Here is a 16,136-nt window from a genome sequence, read left to right as displayed (position 1 = left end):
GTAGGACATATAAACATCTACAGCTTGGGTCTTACGGTTAATGCCATCTTTCTTGCACGAATGAGAGTTTGTCTAATTCTAGTTAACCTATGTTTGCATTTTAGTATTTGATGCTCGGGATAAACATTCTTTAAATTATCATTTATTTGGGAGATTGCAACCAAAAAATTGTTACTAAGTTTAATTTTTTCCCAAAGATATCTAGGAGTATGAGCTCTCTCAGCAGTTTTCATATATAAATAGCAATCTCCTTCGTGTTCAATAACTGTTGCATATAGTAAATTTGACAAGGGGCATGATGTACGATTGCATAGCCCTGTTACATTATATTCGTTTCTGCAAAAAGAGGTTTTGTCGCATCTAATAAATAAAACAAGAAAAGAGTAAAGTTCATTGATTATTTTGTTGTAATAAAACTTACTTTACTTTAAATGAGCAGAAATTATTGCTAACACTATTCCATATTAACTCAGGGTCGTTCATTTTTTAATAACTTTTTTTTTTTATTCAAAAGGTACAATTTGACTATAAAACTTTTACGCGCCAGCAATTCATCTTGTAAATCTTGGGAATTTTTTTTTAATGTAGACCTAAAAATTACATTGGTTCATTTCATGATTGATTAATATGCATTTATATGACTCTAATCATACTAAAAATGCCTTTTCTTTAGGAAATACACGATCATTTCTCAAATACATATTGTCTAACGATTATAGACTGGAATTTTTTTTGAACGATACCTACAAGCTAGACAATAAATATGTTCCGGGTGAATTACGTGGAATAGTTAATTGTGAACGAATAAACATAGATGAAGAGCATGTGATGATTAATCACTCAATATTTTCATTAAAAAAACACGTTTTTCTGTTGTTAAAATTAAAGATTGATAAAAAAAATAAAATAATTCAATTATTTCCAATTGAAATTAAATATAGCCAAAACGAAAAAAATGAATATTCTTTAATTGAAGAATTGATAGTTGAAAATAATATTGAGATTACCGATCCTATTTCAATTATCGAGAAAAATGTTGATTATTTCCATTTAAATGAAGCCCTTGAAAATTTATTCATGCCTAACTTAGACTCATTAATGGATTTCATATTTTTTATTTGGGGTGCAGATGATGAGTTTTGGGACAAAAACAAATTACGTAACATGGGAATATCAAAATGGTATGAAAGGCTAAGTAATTACAAATCCAAAGTTACAATACATGGGATTTTATTTAACATTCCAGATTCATTAATACTTGAGTATTTCGAATCAGATGACCTTGACATAAATTACGAAGCCTTATCAGAGAGCTCAAGGAAGTGCCTAGAGGATATTAATAAATCGATAAGAGAAAATACAGAGTTTTTTAGCATGGGTTTTTCACCGAAATTTACATGGTCAGCTCCTACAGACGCAACTTGGATCAATTCAAATAGAAGTATTTGTTGCAGAACTTTAGAAGAATTATTTATTCTTTTAAAAGCATCTACAAAAGTATCTGAGGACATTGATAGAGCGAAAGAAGGAAATATAAGTAATGTATTATTGCTTAGAGAGTATATACCAACACTAAATGAAATGTTCGAATTTAGAGTGTTCATTGGGGGATGTAGCCTACATTCTGAATATAAAATTTTAGGTATAAGCCAAAGGCATATATGTTACTATTACAAAGAACTTTCTGAAAATTTCAAATTGAGAACTAATATTAAATCTTGTATCATGGAATTTTTTCTTTATTCAAAAAAGGAATTGATTTCAGAATTATTCGACATTTTTAACAGTATGTGTATTGCATTTGATGTATATATCTCAAACTATAAAGACAAATTATCAATTCTTATAATTGATGTACAACCTTTATTGCACGCGTCGCCCCTTTTATTTAATTTATTCGAACTCAAACTAAATTTATTGACTGAAGAAGGAACAGAGTTAGGTTTTGATATTCTAAGAACAACAGAGAATAATTCAACAAAAAACATGATTAATAATAGTTATCTAAAAGGTTTCGTTCCGGACGAACTTTTATCCGTTTCCAACTCCGACTTTTATAATAATGAAACTCTTGATAAACTAGAATGGATCGATTATAAATAGGTACTTTCTAGATGATCTATTTTAATTTAGATTATTTACTATAATATATAGGATTCCACAAGTCAGGCGCAGAAACAAAATGTTCTTTGTAGAAATTATAATTTTTTTTAGATATTTTGAACCCATAATTCAAGTAATCATTTATGGACTTGTCAAACTTAAAAAAAGATGAGCTCCTCCTAATAGAATTTTTTTCATTAATAAATGTTAGATTATTCTTTATGCCGGAATTACGTTGGTTTTTATCAAATTCATCAATAATTTCCTCTTGTATTATCTCTTCAATTATATCTTCAAGAGTTGCAATCCCAATTATTTCACAGTTTTCTGGCAAGGGTGTATTTGTCTTAGTTGAATATGTGTACTCATCAACATAATTTGTGAGAATAGCAACATGGCAACGACCTTGCTGAAACATATTTAGAGCATCATAGGGGTTTGTATCTGGGGCAGTGAAAATTGGTTCTACAATATATCTATTACAGGCTTTAGAGTCAAACAATGACTTTATTGTTATTGAGTCGTCTGGATCAATAGTAATTAATGACTTAACTAAAAGCAATCCTTTAATATCGTGTCTATTTCCTGAATAAATGGGAATCCTAGAATGCCCTACTCTTAGTATGTCTTCCAAAAGCAGGTGATCTAGCTTTGAGTCGATGTGTAGCATATATACTTTATCTAAAGGGACTGAAAGTTCAAGAAGGCTCTTATTTGCCATATCTAGTACGCCTTGAATAATTGTCACTTCATCATTCGCTAATCCACAATTTTCAATTGTTTTAGATCCAAGCGGATTTTTACTTTCTATTCGCTTTTGGGAGCCAATAATAAATCTTTCATTGCTATCCAATAATGTTTGAAAAAATGAAGGGCTTAAATGCATTTTTTCAAAACTTTGAATTTTTCCTTTAATATCATTATGTTGATTCTTTCCTGAATCATTTACTTGAACCTCTTCAATATAAATTTTTTTTTCAACTCGTCCGTCCATAATGTTTGGTACGACTGAAAGTAGAGATATAGGGGCATTATCAAATTCACCAGTTCTTCGATGTAACGCTATTAATGCCTTGAGTTGGCCCCTTGCGTAGAAATTATTTGTCTTACCATTCTCCCCAATGAAATAATCCAGAAATTTACTAATTGGCCATGAAAAAACAAATAGACAAATGATGAGGCACCTAACAAAGGTTGCACAACTCGCTGCTATTCTAAGTTGGTGTTTACCTGTACAAATTGCTTGTGGTAGTATTTCACCAAAAATTAAGATTGCAGTGACTGAACAAATGACCGCAACCCAGCTTGGGATTATTCTATCAAGAAAAAGTGGAAGCGCTTCCATACAGATAGAGTTAGCAAGTAATAGGGTAACCAATAATAGATGGTGTCTTTTTATAAGGTCGAGGGCAATACTTGCCCACCTTTTTTCGTGCTCGTTCCCTGCTTCAATTAATACGCGTAATTGAACGCTATCTAATGACATTAAGCCCGTCGTTAAACCTGATAAAATTCCTCCAAAAAAAATTAGTGCTATGCTAAATAAAATACATAAATAGAATTCGATAGAACCCGTCTTATATTTGCTTTCACCTGCATCAGATACTAATTCATTGTCTGTTGAATTGCTAATTTGTAAAGCATCACACAAAATACAATGATCAGTTAATCCTAAAATTGTCAGATAAATTATTGTGGAAATGAGTTTAGTAGATAAATACTTGCAACTTAATTTGGAACACCTCACCATCCAAATGAGATGAAAATAATACTTTGATAGTTTTAAATTTTAATTTTTTATTCTACTTATTTTCGTCTGTAAAATTTTTCCTCGATTTAATATAATTTATTCCAGTTATTTTCATGACAATTATTTTATAAAACATTCAAGGCGCCTTAATGCTCAGATTTTTAAAAGATTTTTTCAACTATAAAATCAATGGACCTTACATTGTTAGAGTCAAGTATTGGAATGCCAAGCCTCCCAAATCAAATTTGTGATGATTTTATGTCCAGCTTAATTGAAATAGGAGACTTGGCATCCTGGTCTCTTTCTTCTGCTAAAGTATGTTTTTACTTATACTTGAAAAAATAAAATACATTTCAGCCAGGAAATGGAATACAGCAGTTGAGAGATAATAATTCAAGCACATTTTGGCAAAGCGATGGCCAAAGCCCACACACAATTACGCTGAGATTTCCTAAAAAAACAAAAATTTCCGTAATTGATCTATACCTTGCATACAAAATAGATGAAAGTTATACTCCTCAAATTATTTCTATTAGGTCTGGAAATCAAGAAAGCGATTTGGAGGAGTTGAAAGAAATGCAACTTACAGAACCAGATGGATGGGTAAGAATTCCTCTCTCCCCAAGGGAAATCGCGGATAATTTTTTTAAAGATGCAATGTAAGTAAATAATAGGTAATTCAAACAATTAATTGTTATTTTTAAGGCCTATACAAATCAAGACAATGTGCGATTCTCAAAATTATATTTCTGCATTCTGCATTCAGGTAAGAAACATCTTAGAAAATATGAACACACTTATTTATTTTAGATAGCAATACTTGCAAATCATCAAACTGGAAGAGATACACATGTCAGGTATGTAAAGTGTGTTTATTTGAATTATTTAATATACCTTGTTAGACAAATAAGAGTTTGGGGGCCAAGAGAAGTGAATGACAACGTTGTAGGAAAGTAAGTTAAAAATATAACTTAAAAGATTGACTAAACCTTTCAGAGTCCCAATTTCACAACCAATAAAAATGGGTACGACAATTGATACAAGAATGTATCAGATTTTAAGATAAAATTGTAAAGTGCAAAATTAAAAAAATTTATTAAATTAATTCGTAATTGACACGTAACCCAACCATATAATCTTCCACATTAGAATAGGCAAAAAATTAAATGAACATATGTTATCTTATGAATCATTCTCAAATATTTAGATATAGTATTAAGTACTAAATAATAGGTTCTTAAACGTAACTAGAAATGTTGAAAATAATAGGCTTTTTGATGGCATGCTTTCACCAAAGCAATAACCAGTATTACAAAGATGATAAATTCAAAGATTGTAGCGATTCAAATTCGCTTGTGAAGTATACATCAATTGGAATAAAAATAATAGTATATTCAATTTCATGGATAATGGTGTTGATATGGGATGCTTATGAATATGGGATGGTTTTTTATGGGCTAATATTGAGTATTTATATCTTGAAATATTACTCAAAATATTCATGTTTAAGATGTGTATTTGAAGAGATTTTTAAAAAGCAAATACTGAAATATATTTTCCCAAAAAGTTTAAACAAAATAGAATGGCAATCTTAATACGCGCATTATTTAATTTGTTAGTAATTTGTTAATAAAATGAACAAGGAACGAACACAAGCGGATCAAGATACTTCAAAGTGGAAGATTATTTACCCTTCATACTTAAATAGTAATAATACAAAGTCCAGTGGTAGATTATCTTCTCTAATTCATTGTGTAGAAGATCCAACTGTTGCAGAAATAGCAGAAGTATGTATCCAATTGGGAATACCTTGTAAGGTTGAGAGCAAAAGATATTCAAGGGACTGCCGAACTCTTGGAAGAGTTAGATTTCAACTTTTTGATGAAAGTGGGAGGGCTTTTAATGATAGAATTTTGACAAAAAAAATTCTGCTCAATCAAATTGGTATAATGATACCAAAATTAAAAAATAGACAAAATACTACATCATCTGTTATTGATAATGCGAATTCAAGAAATAATAAGGCAAACGTTGATGAAATTCATACTGAGAATAATTGCAAAATTAAGGAAACAGACTCGATAACTTATAGCGGTGTAAATATACATTCCAGCAATGCAAAGAGCAATTCAAAAAAAAAAAAATAAGTCAAGGAATTAAGTAGTATAAAAGAAATATTAAATATGAACAATTTTTATCTATAATTAAAAAAATTATATAACTGAAAAAAATTCAAAAATATAGGCATAGAGAAAATAGCACCTTAATTGTAGTTTTTTTGAAATTGATCATAGCTTAAAATTGAAACCAAGAACTGCTGGTTCATCAGTTCTGTCTCATCTTTCTTGCCTGTTCCACAGAGTTGTTTTTTGTCTCCTTGCCAAATAATAGTATGCAAAGAATTAATAACAAGCTTTTCTTCTTCGTATTTTTGATATATTATAGTATTGCTATCAGGCGAAATATACCTAGTCGTAAGTAAAATTATGTAATCCCATTTGTAATACTCTCTTTCTTTATTTGGAATATCAGTATATAAGTTATCTATAGTCCACTGTATATCGTCCTTTAAACAATTACAAAGGGCAGGAACTATTTCAAGGGGAGTATTTGGAAATCTTTCATTAACCATCAATCCAACATTTTTCTCATATATAATGGAATTAAAAAGATTTTCAAATTCTTTGTTGGGACTTTTCGAAATAACTCCACTTAAATAGTCAACAATTTTATTTAAAGTTTTTTTGTATTGACGAAAGTTCAGAATTGTAGAAAATGCAATAATACTGTCAGAAATAGAAACTGTAGTTCCTATATTACCTTGATTACAAATCAAATCAACAAATTCATGAAATTGAATGCCCTTAATTCGAGAATACTGCGACATTAGTAAAATGTTCTTTATGCTATGGTAATCATTTTCATTAGGGTCATTAAATTCAAATTCTCCATCAATAACAGATTCATTATCACTAGAGTCTGAATCAGTTCTTTTAGCTTTCTTTCCGTAAGATGGGTTTTCAGTTGCTGACAAAAAAATTTCTTCATCTATAGATTCATTATTGAAGTTTAATTGGTTAGATTCATCATCAACTCGAATATGTTTCTTTGAGCTCATAATAAATTTGATAATATGTATATTCAATAATTAGTTGTTAATAAAGAAGAGCTATATCTATAATTTGTTTCGAAATAAATTTAAATCAAAAAAGACTAAACAACTAACCGCGCCTTCTTTGATATACTTTTTGAAAAGTAATTTTGACCAAAAACATAATTGAATTCTCAAAACTAACGATATATATTAACATTATGTTGTGTAGATAATAATTTAACACAAGAATAATTGCAAGTTAAAAAAGAGCAAACGTTGTTGCGCGAAATCAACAGATTTATTCAGAAAATCATTTCAAAATGGATTCTAAAGGAAAAAAAAACCTACGCTTAAGTAATAGCGACCGTAAGAAAAATGCGGTCGCAAAAGCTACTGGAGAAATGAACAAAATATTTGAAACTATACTCAATAAGAAATCAACTTTCAAAGATAATTCAAGAGCGCAAAAAGAGAAGAATAAACTGGCAAAACGAACAAAAAAAGACAGTGTAATTAGAGATAATACAAATAAGAGCTTAGATATTAATTATGGCTATATTAAACCCATAAGATATCTGAATGATGGGCTACCAGTTTATAGATTGGAAGATATTAATCTAGGTAAGTAAAACCGCATAATAGCCTGGACGATTAACTCTCAATAGGTGATGGAGGAGGCACGCCTGACTGTCCATTTGATTGCAACTGCTGTTTCTAATTCTTTGAGGGTGAGTGTTAATTATACACTTATAGATAAATTTAAAAATAGGTAAGTTTTTCTCAACAGTTATCTTTCAAAAAATAGCAAATAGTTAAAATGTTAATTATCAATTTAATTGTTTAAATTTGGCTACATTTTTTTGCATATCTTTTTTCATAAGTTTAGGGTTTAAGTGGTATGCAAATTTGTTCGCCCCCCCCGCAAAATCCATACTCCCCACTTTTTGATGTATGCAATAGCAAATAACTTATTTTAGGTCATATTAGCAACATAATTATCTCATATTTTCTTTATGTGCTGGTGTCAACTACTGCTTCCAGCTTCAAATTAATACAGCAGGCAAGGGTATATAAGAAAAGATAGATTTGATTATTATGTCCATGGAAAACTGGCAAATAAATATAAGCTCTAACATAAATATAAAAACATGCGATAAATTGAAGGGTGAACTTTCTTCGCAAAAATTCAAGGGTGAGATAAATATAGGCGTAAATTCGAAGAGAGCTTCTCAAGTTATGGATGCCGTCGGGAAAATTTCGAATTCAAATAAGATACATTTGAATAGAGAGAATGTGCGAGTTATTGTAAGAGTTAGACCCATTCAAGATTGCAATGAATCTAGTTCTAGCTGCGTAAGTATCATTAATGAACAAAAAACCCAAGCAAAACAAATTGTTTTGGAGGACCCACGTCACCGAGGTCTACCAAAAAAATACGAGTTTGATGAAATATACGGTACTGAAAGTACTACAGAAGACATATATTCAAAAGAGATTAAAGATTACGTTAATCCATTATTATCAGAATGCTCATGTATAAATATTTTTGCCTTTGGTAGCTCAGGAACAGGTAAGACATTTACTATGCATGGTGATTTTAATAATGAGATAGGAATCGTTGGATTAACAATTAAGCAACTTATTGAAATAAATGGCAAACAAGCTGAACCTGGGGCCTTTTCTTTTTCATTTTTTGAAGTTTATTGCGAAAAAATACAAGATTTACTTACTGGAGCTGAGCGTTTAGAACATTTGGATAGACCTTTAAAATCAACAAAATCTAATATTTCTATAAGAACTGATATTTGTGGCAGAATTAGAATTGTTGGAGCAAATAGTTCAGAATTTAAAACTTGGGATGAATTTAATTCTGCTTATTCATCTGCATTGAAAAAACGTGCTTCTGGTAAGACTGCAGTAAATTCAAATAGTAGCAGAAGTCATGCATGCATTCAAATTAATTATATTCCACCTGCATCTAATATCACTCAATGTGAAGCAGAAACTAGAAATGAGGACACAATAGACAATAGAAGAAAACGAGGAAGTATTTCGTTCCATGTCAAACCTAAAGTAAATTTGAGTTATCCCCGTACAATTGTTAATCTTATAGATCTATCCGGGTTTGAAAACAATAAGATTACAAACAACACTGGAAAAAGAATGGCAGAAAGTACTTTCATAAATTCTTCGTTATTATCATTGGGCAAAGTGATCAATGCATTGAAGAAAAATGCTGGAACCCAATCAAGCCAAAGCTGCATCCCGTATAGAGAAAGCAAACTCACCAGGCTACTACAGGAGTATTTAGGTGGAGGTGCAGATCCACCCTATTCTCCCTATTGCTTGAGATGTATAATGTTATGCACAATTTCTCCATCAGTTACATTTTTTCAGCAGACATATGCTACCCTAAATACTCCAAGCTATGGTAATAATTCAATCATGAGAAAATACATTGGAATCGCGTCAGCCACGACTAACATAGATTTGAAAAATAGTTCAGAGGCAAATAGAGTTACATTAAAAAGTCAAAAAATTAACTCCAGCAAGTCCTTAAATAAAATAGTTACTACCGGCAAGAACTCAAATTCAAATACTATACATCGCGTAGCCAAAGCTACAAGTGAAAAAAAGTTATATGATAGGGCGAATGAGCTTTTCTCTAGAAAGAATTCATACAAAAATATTGAAAGTCGTATAGCGCAGATGATAAAAGGAAAGGTACCATTAAATGTTGGCGAACCGAAAAAATCTAGAGATATCAATTGTGGAGAAATATCCAAAGGCTCAGTCCCAGGCAGTAGCAGCCAAAAGAATATAGTAAAACAGCCATATTTAATAGGAAGTACCAAGAGTAAGTGCACTGAGGCAAAAGGATCAGATGAAAGATTGATTTCAGATTTAACTAAATGCGACAAGGCTTGCTGCAAATCTATTAGATGCGAAAATGTAATAGAAACGGCAAGCAAAGCTTTAGAAAAAAATGATTGTTTAGCGGAGTCAAATATACCAGAACATCGTGAAGGCCCCCAATCTAACCAAGATAATGTTGGAGATTGGCAGATAATCGATACTTCTGAAAACAAGTCGATTTGCGCAAACATAGATGCTTCTAAAGATGAGAAAGTTAACGTGGAACTGAATAAAAGTAATTCAAGATCGAGTACAAAGGATAAGGGATCACTGGGATTGATAATTCGTAGACCAGTTACAAGATCCCAAACTAAAAAAGATTAGTAAGTTCGGTAGTCAGTTTCTAAACATTGAGATGCAAGAAAAAGCTACCTGAGCTGAGATAGTTCCTATTGTTGTTGATATTCAAAATTAGTTCACTTAATGTTATAACTTGGTATCTAGATTCACTGTATTGTTACAAATATTAGGTCTATTCCTTTATTATTTCTTCGCAGGGCAGATCGATAACTTTGAATTGAATTTCTGTCTTAAAAATACATTTTGGTGGCCTTTCAAAGTATCTTGCATATTCAATAGTCGAAACTGTTGAACCGGATCCAACTGCCAAGAACTTGAAGATATACCTGCCACCATATCCAACCATGCCTTCTGGGTGTGGATCTGGAACGTAACTTGGCTCAACATCGATAACTTTTACAATTGAATCATCCGGTTTAATAATCATCTCTTGGCTATACCCTGTCGTTGGATTGCCCTTTATATTCACAATAATTTCCGTTCCAAGCTTAACAGTAATGAAATATATTATGGAATCAGAGCTACTTATGTCTTGAACATTGATAGTTGCTTCTTTCGAGTTACACAAATCCAAATTTACGAGTTTAACTTTTTCAAGGTTGTTTGATGTCTTCAAGCTACCACTAGATGTCACATCAGAGGCGTTTGAAATGCCAATCATTATATAAATTGCAAAAAAAAATAAAAGTTTAAAAATTGTCTTATTCATTCTTCAAAATGCTTCAACTAATTAGCACTTCTGGCGGTAAAATAGACCGAAAGTTATTAGTTATTGTGTACTACATTCCGTTATATGATTTTCCTTGAAATTAAATGCAGATCCCTCTGAATATTCTTTATTTGTTGAAATACTTGACTCTAATTTAATGATATTTTCTTTTGATCTGTTTTCTTTTAAATCATAAATTCTTTGTAATTTCTTTTCTTTGCATTCCTTGTTTTCAGTTTTAATACTTTGTTTGGCATCATTTGGCTGATTAGATTTCAATATTTTATCTTTATTTGTAATAAAGTCTGAATTATTAAATGTTTCCTGGTCATTTAAATTATTGCTGGATGAAATAAAGTTAAAATTTAATTCGTGTCTCAATTGATTCAATGTTAATCTTAACTCATTATTTTCTTTTTTTTGGGATTCGAGAGAGTCATTCAAAATTTTATTTTCATTGTTAATATTTTCAATCTCTATCTGAAGAATCTTAGATTTTACTTCAAGATCCTTTTTATCATTTAGTTCTAAGTTAAGTAACTCTATAAGTTTTTCTGAATCTTTAATTTTTCTCATGAATTCATACGAATCGGAAATTGACAAATTTTGAAGAGAGTTATTTATTTGATAACAATCGTTTCTCTCAGTAATTAAATTGCATAGGAGCTCAAACATATTTAGAATAATCGAGTTTAAATTTTGAATCGTCTGGTTCTGGCAAATAATTATTTCTGAATCAATTTTATTCTTCTCCTCTTCGTAATACTTTATTTCAGATTCTAACTCTAAAATTTCATTTTTAAAGTTTAGAAGTTCCAATGTATAGTTAATTGAGCCTTGTTTTGATATTTGGTTATATATTGATATAAAATTCAAGTAGCTTTTCAAATTTGAAAAGAAGTTATCCAAATTCTCATTTAAATCTGGTTTGTTATATTCCGTTTTTTGTGTTATTTCATTATTATAATCATAAATATACCAACTTATAAAACTATATATGTCTAATAACGAATCCTCTAACTTTTTTTTCAATTCAACGCAGTATAACGAAGTTTTCTCATTTTTACAAATTAGTCTTTCAATGACCGAATCCTTGTTATCTAACTGGGTTTGAAAAATATTTAACTTTTCATTCGATTCTGATAACAATTTTGACAAATGTTCAATCTCACTTTCTTGTTTAATTATTTTATCATTCTTCTTATCAAGATCAACCTTCATTTCATAATTATCATTTGTTATTTTTTCTGTATTGCGAACCTTTGCTTGCATAGTGTTAATTTCTTCATTTAAATTTTTGATATTTTGATCTTTTAAATCAATTATTTCTGCGTATTCAGCAAGCAAATGGGAGAATTGCTCTTTATTTATTACGCTCAAGCTATTATTCCACTCAAAATCAAAATCTGACAATTTTGAAGGATAATCAGTCGATTTTATTTTATTTCTATTCAACTCGGATTTTAATTCAGCCTTTTGGCTTTTTAGCAACTCAATTTCCTGCCTAAGAAGATCAATATCTTCAACTTTTCTATTCAAATTCGCTATTTTTTCTTTTAGTTCTGCTATTTCATATTTTTCTTCTTTTGATTTCAAAATATTTACCCTAACTTTATTTTGAATTTTTTTTGCCCTCCTTGCAAAGTCAATTGTAGATAATGTCTCATAGTAGTTTACCTTATCAGGAGAGCAGTTACATATGATAATAGTTCTTGAGTTACCACCCAGTGAGTCTGATAAAATTCTAGTTATTTTTGAGTCCCTGTAGTTAATATACTTATTTTTTGAGTGAAAAGAGCCGTCAGCAAAGTTTGTCTGATTTGGGCAAATATTTGCATGTGGTTCAACTATTGTACTCTCACTAAGCTGAGAAATTACTTGAGAAAGCGCTAGTAAGCTTCTATTTATGCTCATTCCCTCTTTTCTTCTATCTCCTTCTAATTGAGTTCTTTTGATACTTTCACTTCCTGCTAAGTCCACAAAATTTAATATACCTACGCAAACATCATTCGAATTTATATGGGACTCTATCTTAATCCTTAGTATTGCATGACTTCTTGATGATCTTTCATTCATAGTTGTTTCAGCAACTCTCCTTGACTTCATACCAGTTTTAATGATTCCATGAATGTCTTCCGGAGAAGATACAGTTTTCGAGGTCAAATTGATAAAGTCTACAGTACCATCTAATCCATCGATTACTTTAATTTTTTTTGAATTGAAATCATTTGAACTATTATTTAAGTTGCTCTGTGGCGCAAGCAAGTCAAATAGTTTTTCATTATATACTTCGAGATATGAAACTGTGATTTTACTATTTCTACCAACGGATTGGTTACAGTTAGTATACTCAGGATTAAATATTTCATTTATACTTAGAGGTATAATTCCATCATAACTTCCTTTATTATCACCAAACATAGTGTGGGTTTTCCCTGAAGAGGTCTGCCCATAAGCAAAAATAGTTACATTTATCCCACTTAAACATGATTTTACTGCATCTTTAATTAATTTGTCATAAATTAAATAGTTTGTTGATTTATCATCAAATACATGATCAAAATAATAATTTGCTTTTTTTGACACATCATAAATAGATTTATGTGAAAGTTCCCATATCGAATTGTTTTCTATTTCATTGATTTCGCTGCATACGGCTGGGCGAAACCTAATCGCGACGCTAAAGGCCGATTTAGAGTGCGAAGATACATTTTTATTAGTCTCATTGTTGATAAAGCTGCTAAAATGATTATTAGATACTAGTTCTTTTTTAGACTGCTGAAGAGAGCTCTTGTATGAATCTATCTTTGTATTATCAATTTTACATATCAGAGAGTCCTCTTTCATTACTGAATTTCCCAACATTTTTTTATATAATTAATTATTAATGCATCTGCTTAACATTTTAGTATAATTGAAAATCAAGTATTCAACTAATGCTCTTGTTCAGAATGCATTATTATTATAACTAATAAGAAAGAAAATAATTAGAAATTATTACCGCGTAATTAATAAACATGCATGTGGGGAATCTGTTGGTCAATTTGAAGTCTACCTATTGGAATAGTTGCGAACTGTATTACTAAACACACATCTTTGACATGCCTAATGTTTCTATAACGATAAAGGAGACTGCAATACATTCTATTGAATATTTTGAAGAGTTGTTGAATAATTTAAAGAATGAAAATGTAGATTTTATCCCTATTAAAGACACAAAAATATTTCTATCTAGTAAAATTGATATAGACGTCGATTCATTTTTATCTAAGTCTAAACATTTTTTGATTAGTCCCAATTTCATTAGCTTTATTGAGTTTTGGAGATTATATGAAGAGATGTTAAAACATTCTGGAGTATATAATTTTTTGCATAATTTTGATGGGATTTTAAATGGAATGGTATACTTAAGAGATAGAATAATTGATGAATCAGTTGCTCACAAAAGGGTGAGCGATTTGACTAAGATAAGTATTTCTAATACTTCAAGTGAACCTATTAAAGGCATTGGTATAACAATTGCTCAGATACATTTAATAATACTTGAAATAATTTCTAAAAATATTTGCAACGATAGCTCATCTATTTATTGGCAAGATGTATTAAATCAAATACCACAAGATGGGAACTCAAATATGTTTTTAGAATTTATTGATATTAGTAATTCTATACTACAGTGGCTGAAAGAATATTTAAATAACTTTAGTCAAACATCAATATGTAGTACCAACACAATTGTTACAAGGTTATTAAGTATTAAAGAGGAAACAAATCACAGTTATGGAAACAATGATATGAATAATGACTCAGAAAAAGTGATATCAAATTATAAAAGCAAAAAAATGGAAGAAAAAGCTGAATTCGAAATTCATTGCGATTTATTAAATGAAAATGAAATGAGCGAGCTATACATTGATTCATTTGAAAGCTTGCCTTGGAAAGGCCAAACGATGTTCTCAAATTTTAGAGAGTTGCAGATTTCTCTTCAATCTATACTAGAACGAGTAATTTTACACTCAGACGAGGGAAGGAATAATCTTTTTTTAAAAAGAGATGAAATAATAATCAGAAAAATTTCTCATATGATTACGGAATTAGAAGACTATCTATATAGCCAATTTGATATTCTTAATAAGGAAAGGAATAAATCCGAAAAAATGGAAATAGAAAACAAAAATTTAAAAAAACAACTTAAGACAGCGATTGAAGAATCAGAAGAATACAAATTTGAAATTCAAAACTCTATAAATCAGAAAAATATATATGAGAAAGAACTTGAGCATTTAATATCACAGAAAAACAGGTTATCCAATGATTTAATTAGTTTTAAAGAAGAAAACAAATCCCTTGAAAGAAAATATGAAGGCTTATTATACAATTATAACGAATTGAAAGAAAAGCATGATATATTGTGTGAGGAAAACCAACAACTAATTAATGAAATAAATAAGTATAAAGAAGAGAATAAGATTGGAAGTATAGAGAGAAAAAAAAATGAAAATAACTCATACTTAGAATTAGATCAGAATATCATTATGAGTTTAGGCCATAAGGCTAACGACTTAATTTATCACTCGATGGAAATTAAAAATATCGATTGCGAAAATAATATAAAAGAGAATTCTAATTACACAAAGAAGGGAAATTTATACAAATATCCTGCAATCATAAAAACAATCCCTGACTTTCTAGAAAGTTCAATTCAAATGCCCATAAGTTGCCGATCGTATAGAGAAAAGGTTGGATATTTCCCAGAAAAAACAACGGATAAAGAATTAAGGATAGTGAATGTTGTTTCACCAGTAGCTGAAAACAAATTTGAAAACTTTCTGATTCAAAAGCAGAAAAAAGATACTCATAAACAAAAAAAAAACTTATCCAAAACTAAAAATGAAATGGGATGTATGCTTCAATAATATAACTATATAGGAATTTATTTTTCATTTATTGAATTTCTTAAGTTTTTTATTTTATTTGCAGAATTGATCGCTCTTTGAATTTTTATTCCTTTAAATTCGATTATTTTTCTTTGATTAGACTCTGCAGCACGTAATTTAAGAACTTCTAGTTTGTTTTTTTTTATACTTTTATTAACTGATTTGCCATTAGCATCAGGAGAAATTAATTTCCTATTATGTTTAGTTTTAGAATTTATCTTATTTGTATTATCATTGAGATTAGGAGGTTTGAATTTTTCGTCATTTGATAAGTAAGTTTTCGAGTCATCATTGGTTACTTTGTCATTTGTTATCATACAGAAATTG

The 16,136-nt window shown here is 29.8% G+C and overlaps 11 protein-coding genes across 11 annotated transcripts; 5 read left to right on the top strand and 6 right to left on the bottom strand.

The window, feature by feature from the left end:
* Positions 1–17: 17 nt before the first annotated feature.
* Chro.60219 (hypothetical protein) lies at positions 18–233 on the bottom strand. Its single annotated transcript, XM_661755.1, has 1 exon — positions 18–233. The coding sequence occupies one exon, from the start codon at positions 231–233 to the stop codon at positions 18–20; it is 216 nt and encodes a 71-aa protein (XP_666847.1).
* Positions 234–627: 394 nt separating this feature from the next.
* Positions 628–2,103, top strand: Chro.60220 (hydrolase). The annotated part of the gene is made up of 1 exon (XM_661754.1): positions 628–2,103. The coding sequence occupies one exon, from the start codon at positions 628–630 to the stop codon at positions 2,101–2,103; it is 1,476 nt and encodes a 491-aa protein (XP_666846.1).
* Positions 2,104–2,134: 31 nt separating this feature from the next.
* Chro.60221 (CBS domain multi-pass transmembrane protein) lies at positions 2,135–3,853 on the bottom strand. The annotated part of the gene is made up of 1 exon (XM_661753.1): positions 2,135–3,853. The coding sequence occupies one exon, from the start codon at positions 3,851–3,853 to the stop codon at positions 2,135–2,137; it is 1,719 nt and encodes a 572-aa protein (XP_666845.1).
* Positions 3,854–5,487: 1,634 nt separating this feature from the next.
* Positions 5,488–6,000, top strand: Chro.60222 (SRP19-domain protein). Its single annotated transcript, XM_661752.1, has 1 exon — positions 5,488–6,000. One exon carries the CDS (start codon positions 5,488–5,490, stop codon positions 5,998–6,000), a length of 513 nt encoding a protein of 170 aa, XP_666844.1.
* A 116-nt stretch (positions 6,001–6,116) lies between these two features.
* On the bottom strand, positions 6,117–6,971 carry Chro.60223 (hypothetical protein). The annotated part of the gene is made up of 1 exon (XM_661751.1): positions 6,117–6,971. One exon carries the CDS (start codon positions 6,969–6,971, stop codon positions 6,117–6,119), a length of 855 nt encoding a protein of 284 aa, XP_666843.1.
* A 296-nt stretch (positions 6,972–7,267) lies between these two features.
* Chro.60224 (hypothetical protein) lies at positions 7,268–7,576 on the top strand. The annotated part of the gene is made up of 1 exon (XM_661750.1): positions 7,268–7,576. One exon carries the CDS (start codon positions 7,268–7,270, stop codon positions 7,574–7,576), a length of 309 nt encoding a protein of 102 aa, XP_666842.1.
* Positions 7,577–8,042: 466 nt separating this feature from the next.
* On the top strand, positions 8,043–10,187 carry Chro.60225 (kinesin heavy chain). The annotated part of the gene is made up of 1 exon (XM_661749.1): positions 8,043–10,187. The coding sequence occupies one exon, from the start codon at positions 8,043–8,045 to the stop codon at positions 10,185–10,187; it is 2,145 nt and encodes a 714-aa protein (XP_666841.1).
* A 148-nt stretch (positions 10,188–10,335) lies between these two features.
* Positions 10,336–10,872, bottom strand: Chro.60226 (transmembrane protein). The annotated part of the gene is made up of 1 exon (XM_661748.1): positions 10,336–10,872. One exon carries the CDS (start codon positions 10,870–10,872, stop codon positions 10,336–10,338), a length of 537 nt encoding a protein of 178 aa, XP_666840.1.
* Positions 10,873–10,932: 60 nt separating this feature from the next.
* Positions 10,933–13,737, bottom strand: Chro.60227 (kinesin heavy chain). The annotated part of the gene is made up of 1 exon (XM_661747.1): positions 10,933–13,737. The coding sequence occupies one exon, from the start codon at positions 13,735–13,737 to the stop codon at positions 10,933–10,935; it is 2,805 nt and encodes a 934-aa protein (XP_666839.1).
* Positions 13,738–13,973: 236 nt separating this feature from the next.
* Positions 13,974–15,788, top strand: Chro.60228 (hypothetical protein). The annotated part of the gene is made up of 1 exon (XM_661746.1): positions 13,974–15,788. One exon carries the CDS (start codon positions 13,974–13,976, stop codon positions 15,786–15,788), a length of 1,815 nt encoding a protein of 604 aa, XP_666838.1.
* Positions 15,789–15,805: 17 nt separating this feature from the next.
* Positions 15,806–16,126, bottom strand: Chro.60229 (ATP cone domain protein). The annotated part of the gene is made up of 1 exon (XM_661745.1): positions 15,806–16,126. One exon carries the CDS (start codon positions 16,124–16,126, stop codon positions 15,806–15,808), a length of 321 nt encoding a protein of 106 aa, XP_666837.1.
* Between the last annotated feature and the right edge of the window lie 10 nt (positions 16,127–16,136).

This window comes from Cryptosporidium hominis (genome assembly GCF_000006425.1).
Source record: "Cryptosporidium hominis TU502 chromosome 6 CHRO016085, whole genome shotgun sequence".
Lineage (NCBI taxonomy): Eukaryota > Apicomplexa > Conoidasida > Eucoccidiorida > Cryptosporidiidae > Cryptosporidium > Cryptosporidium hominis.
This window is presented reverse-complemented; position numbering and strand designations above follow the sequence as displayed.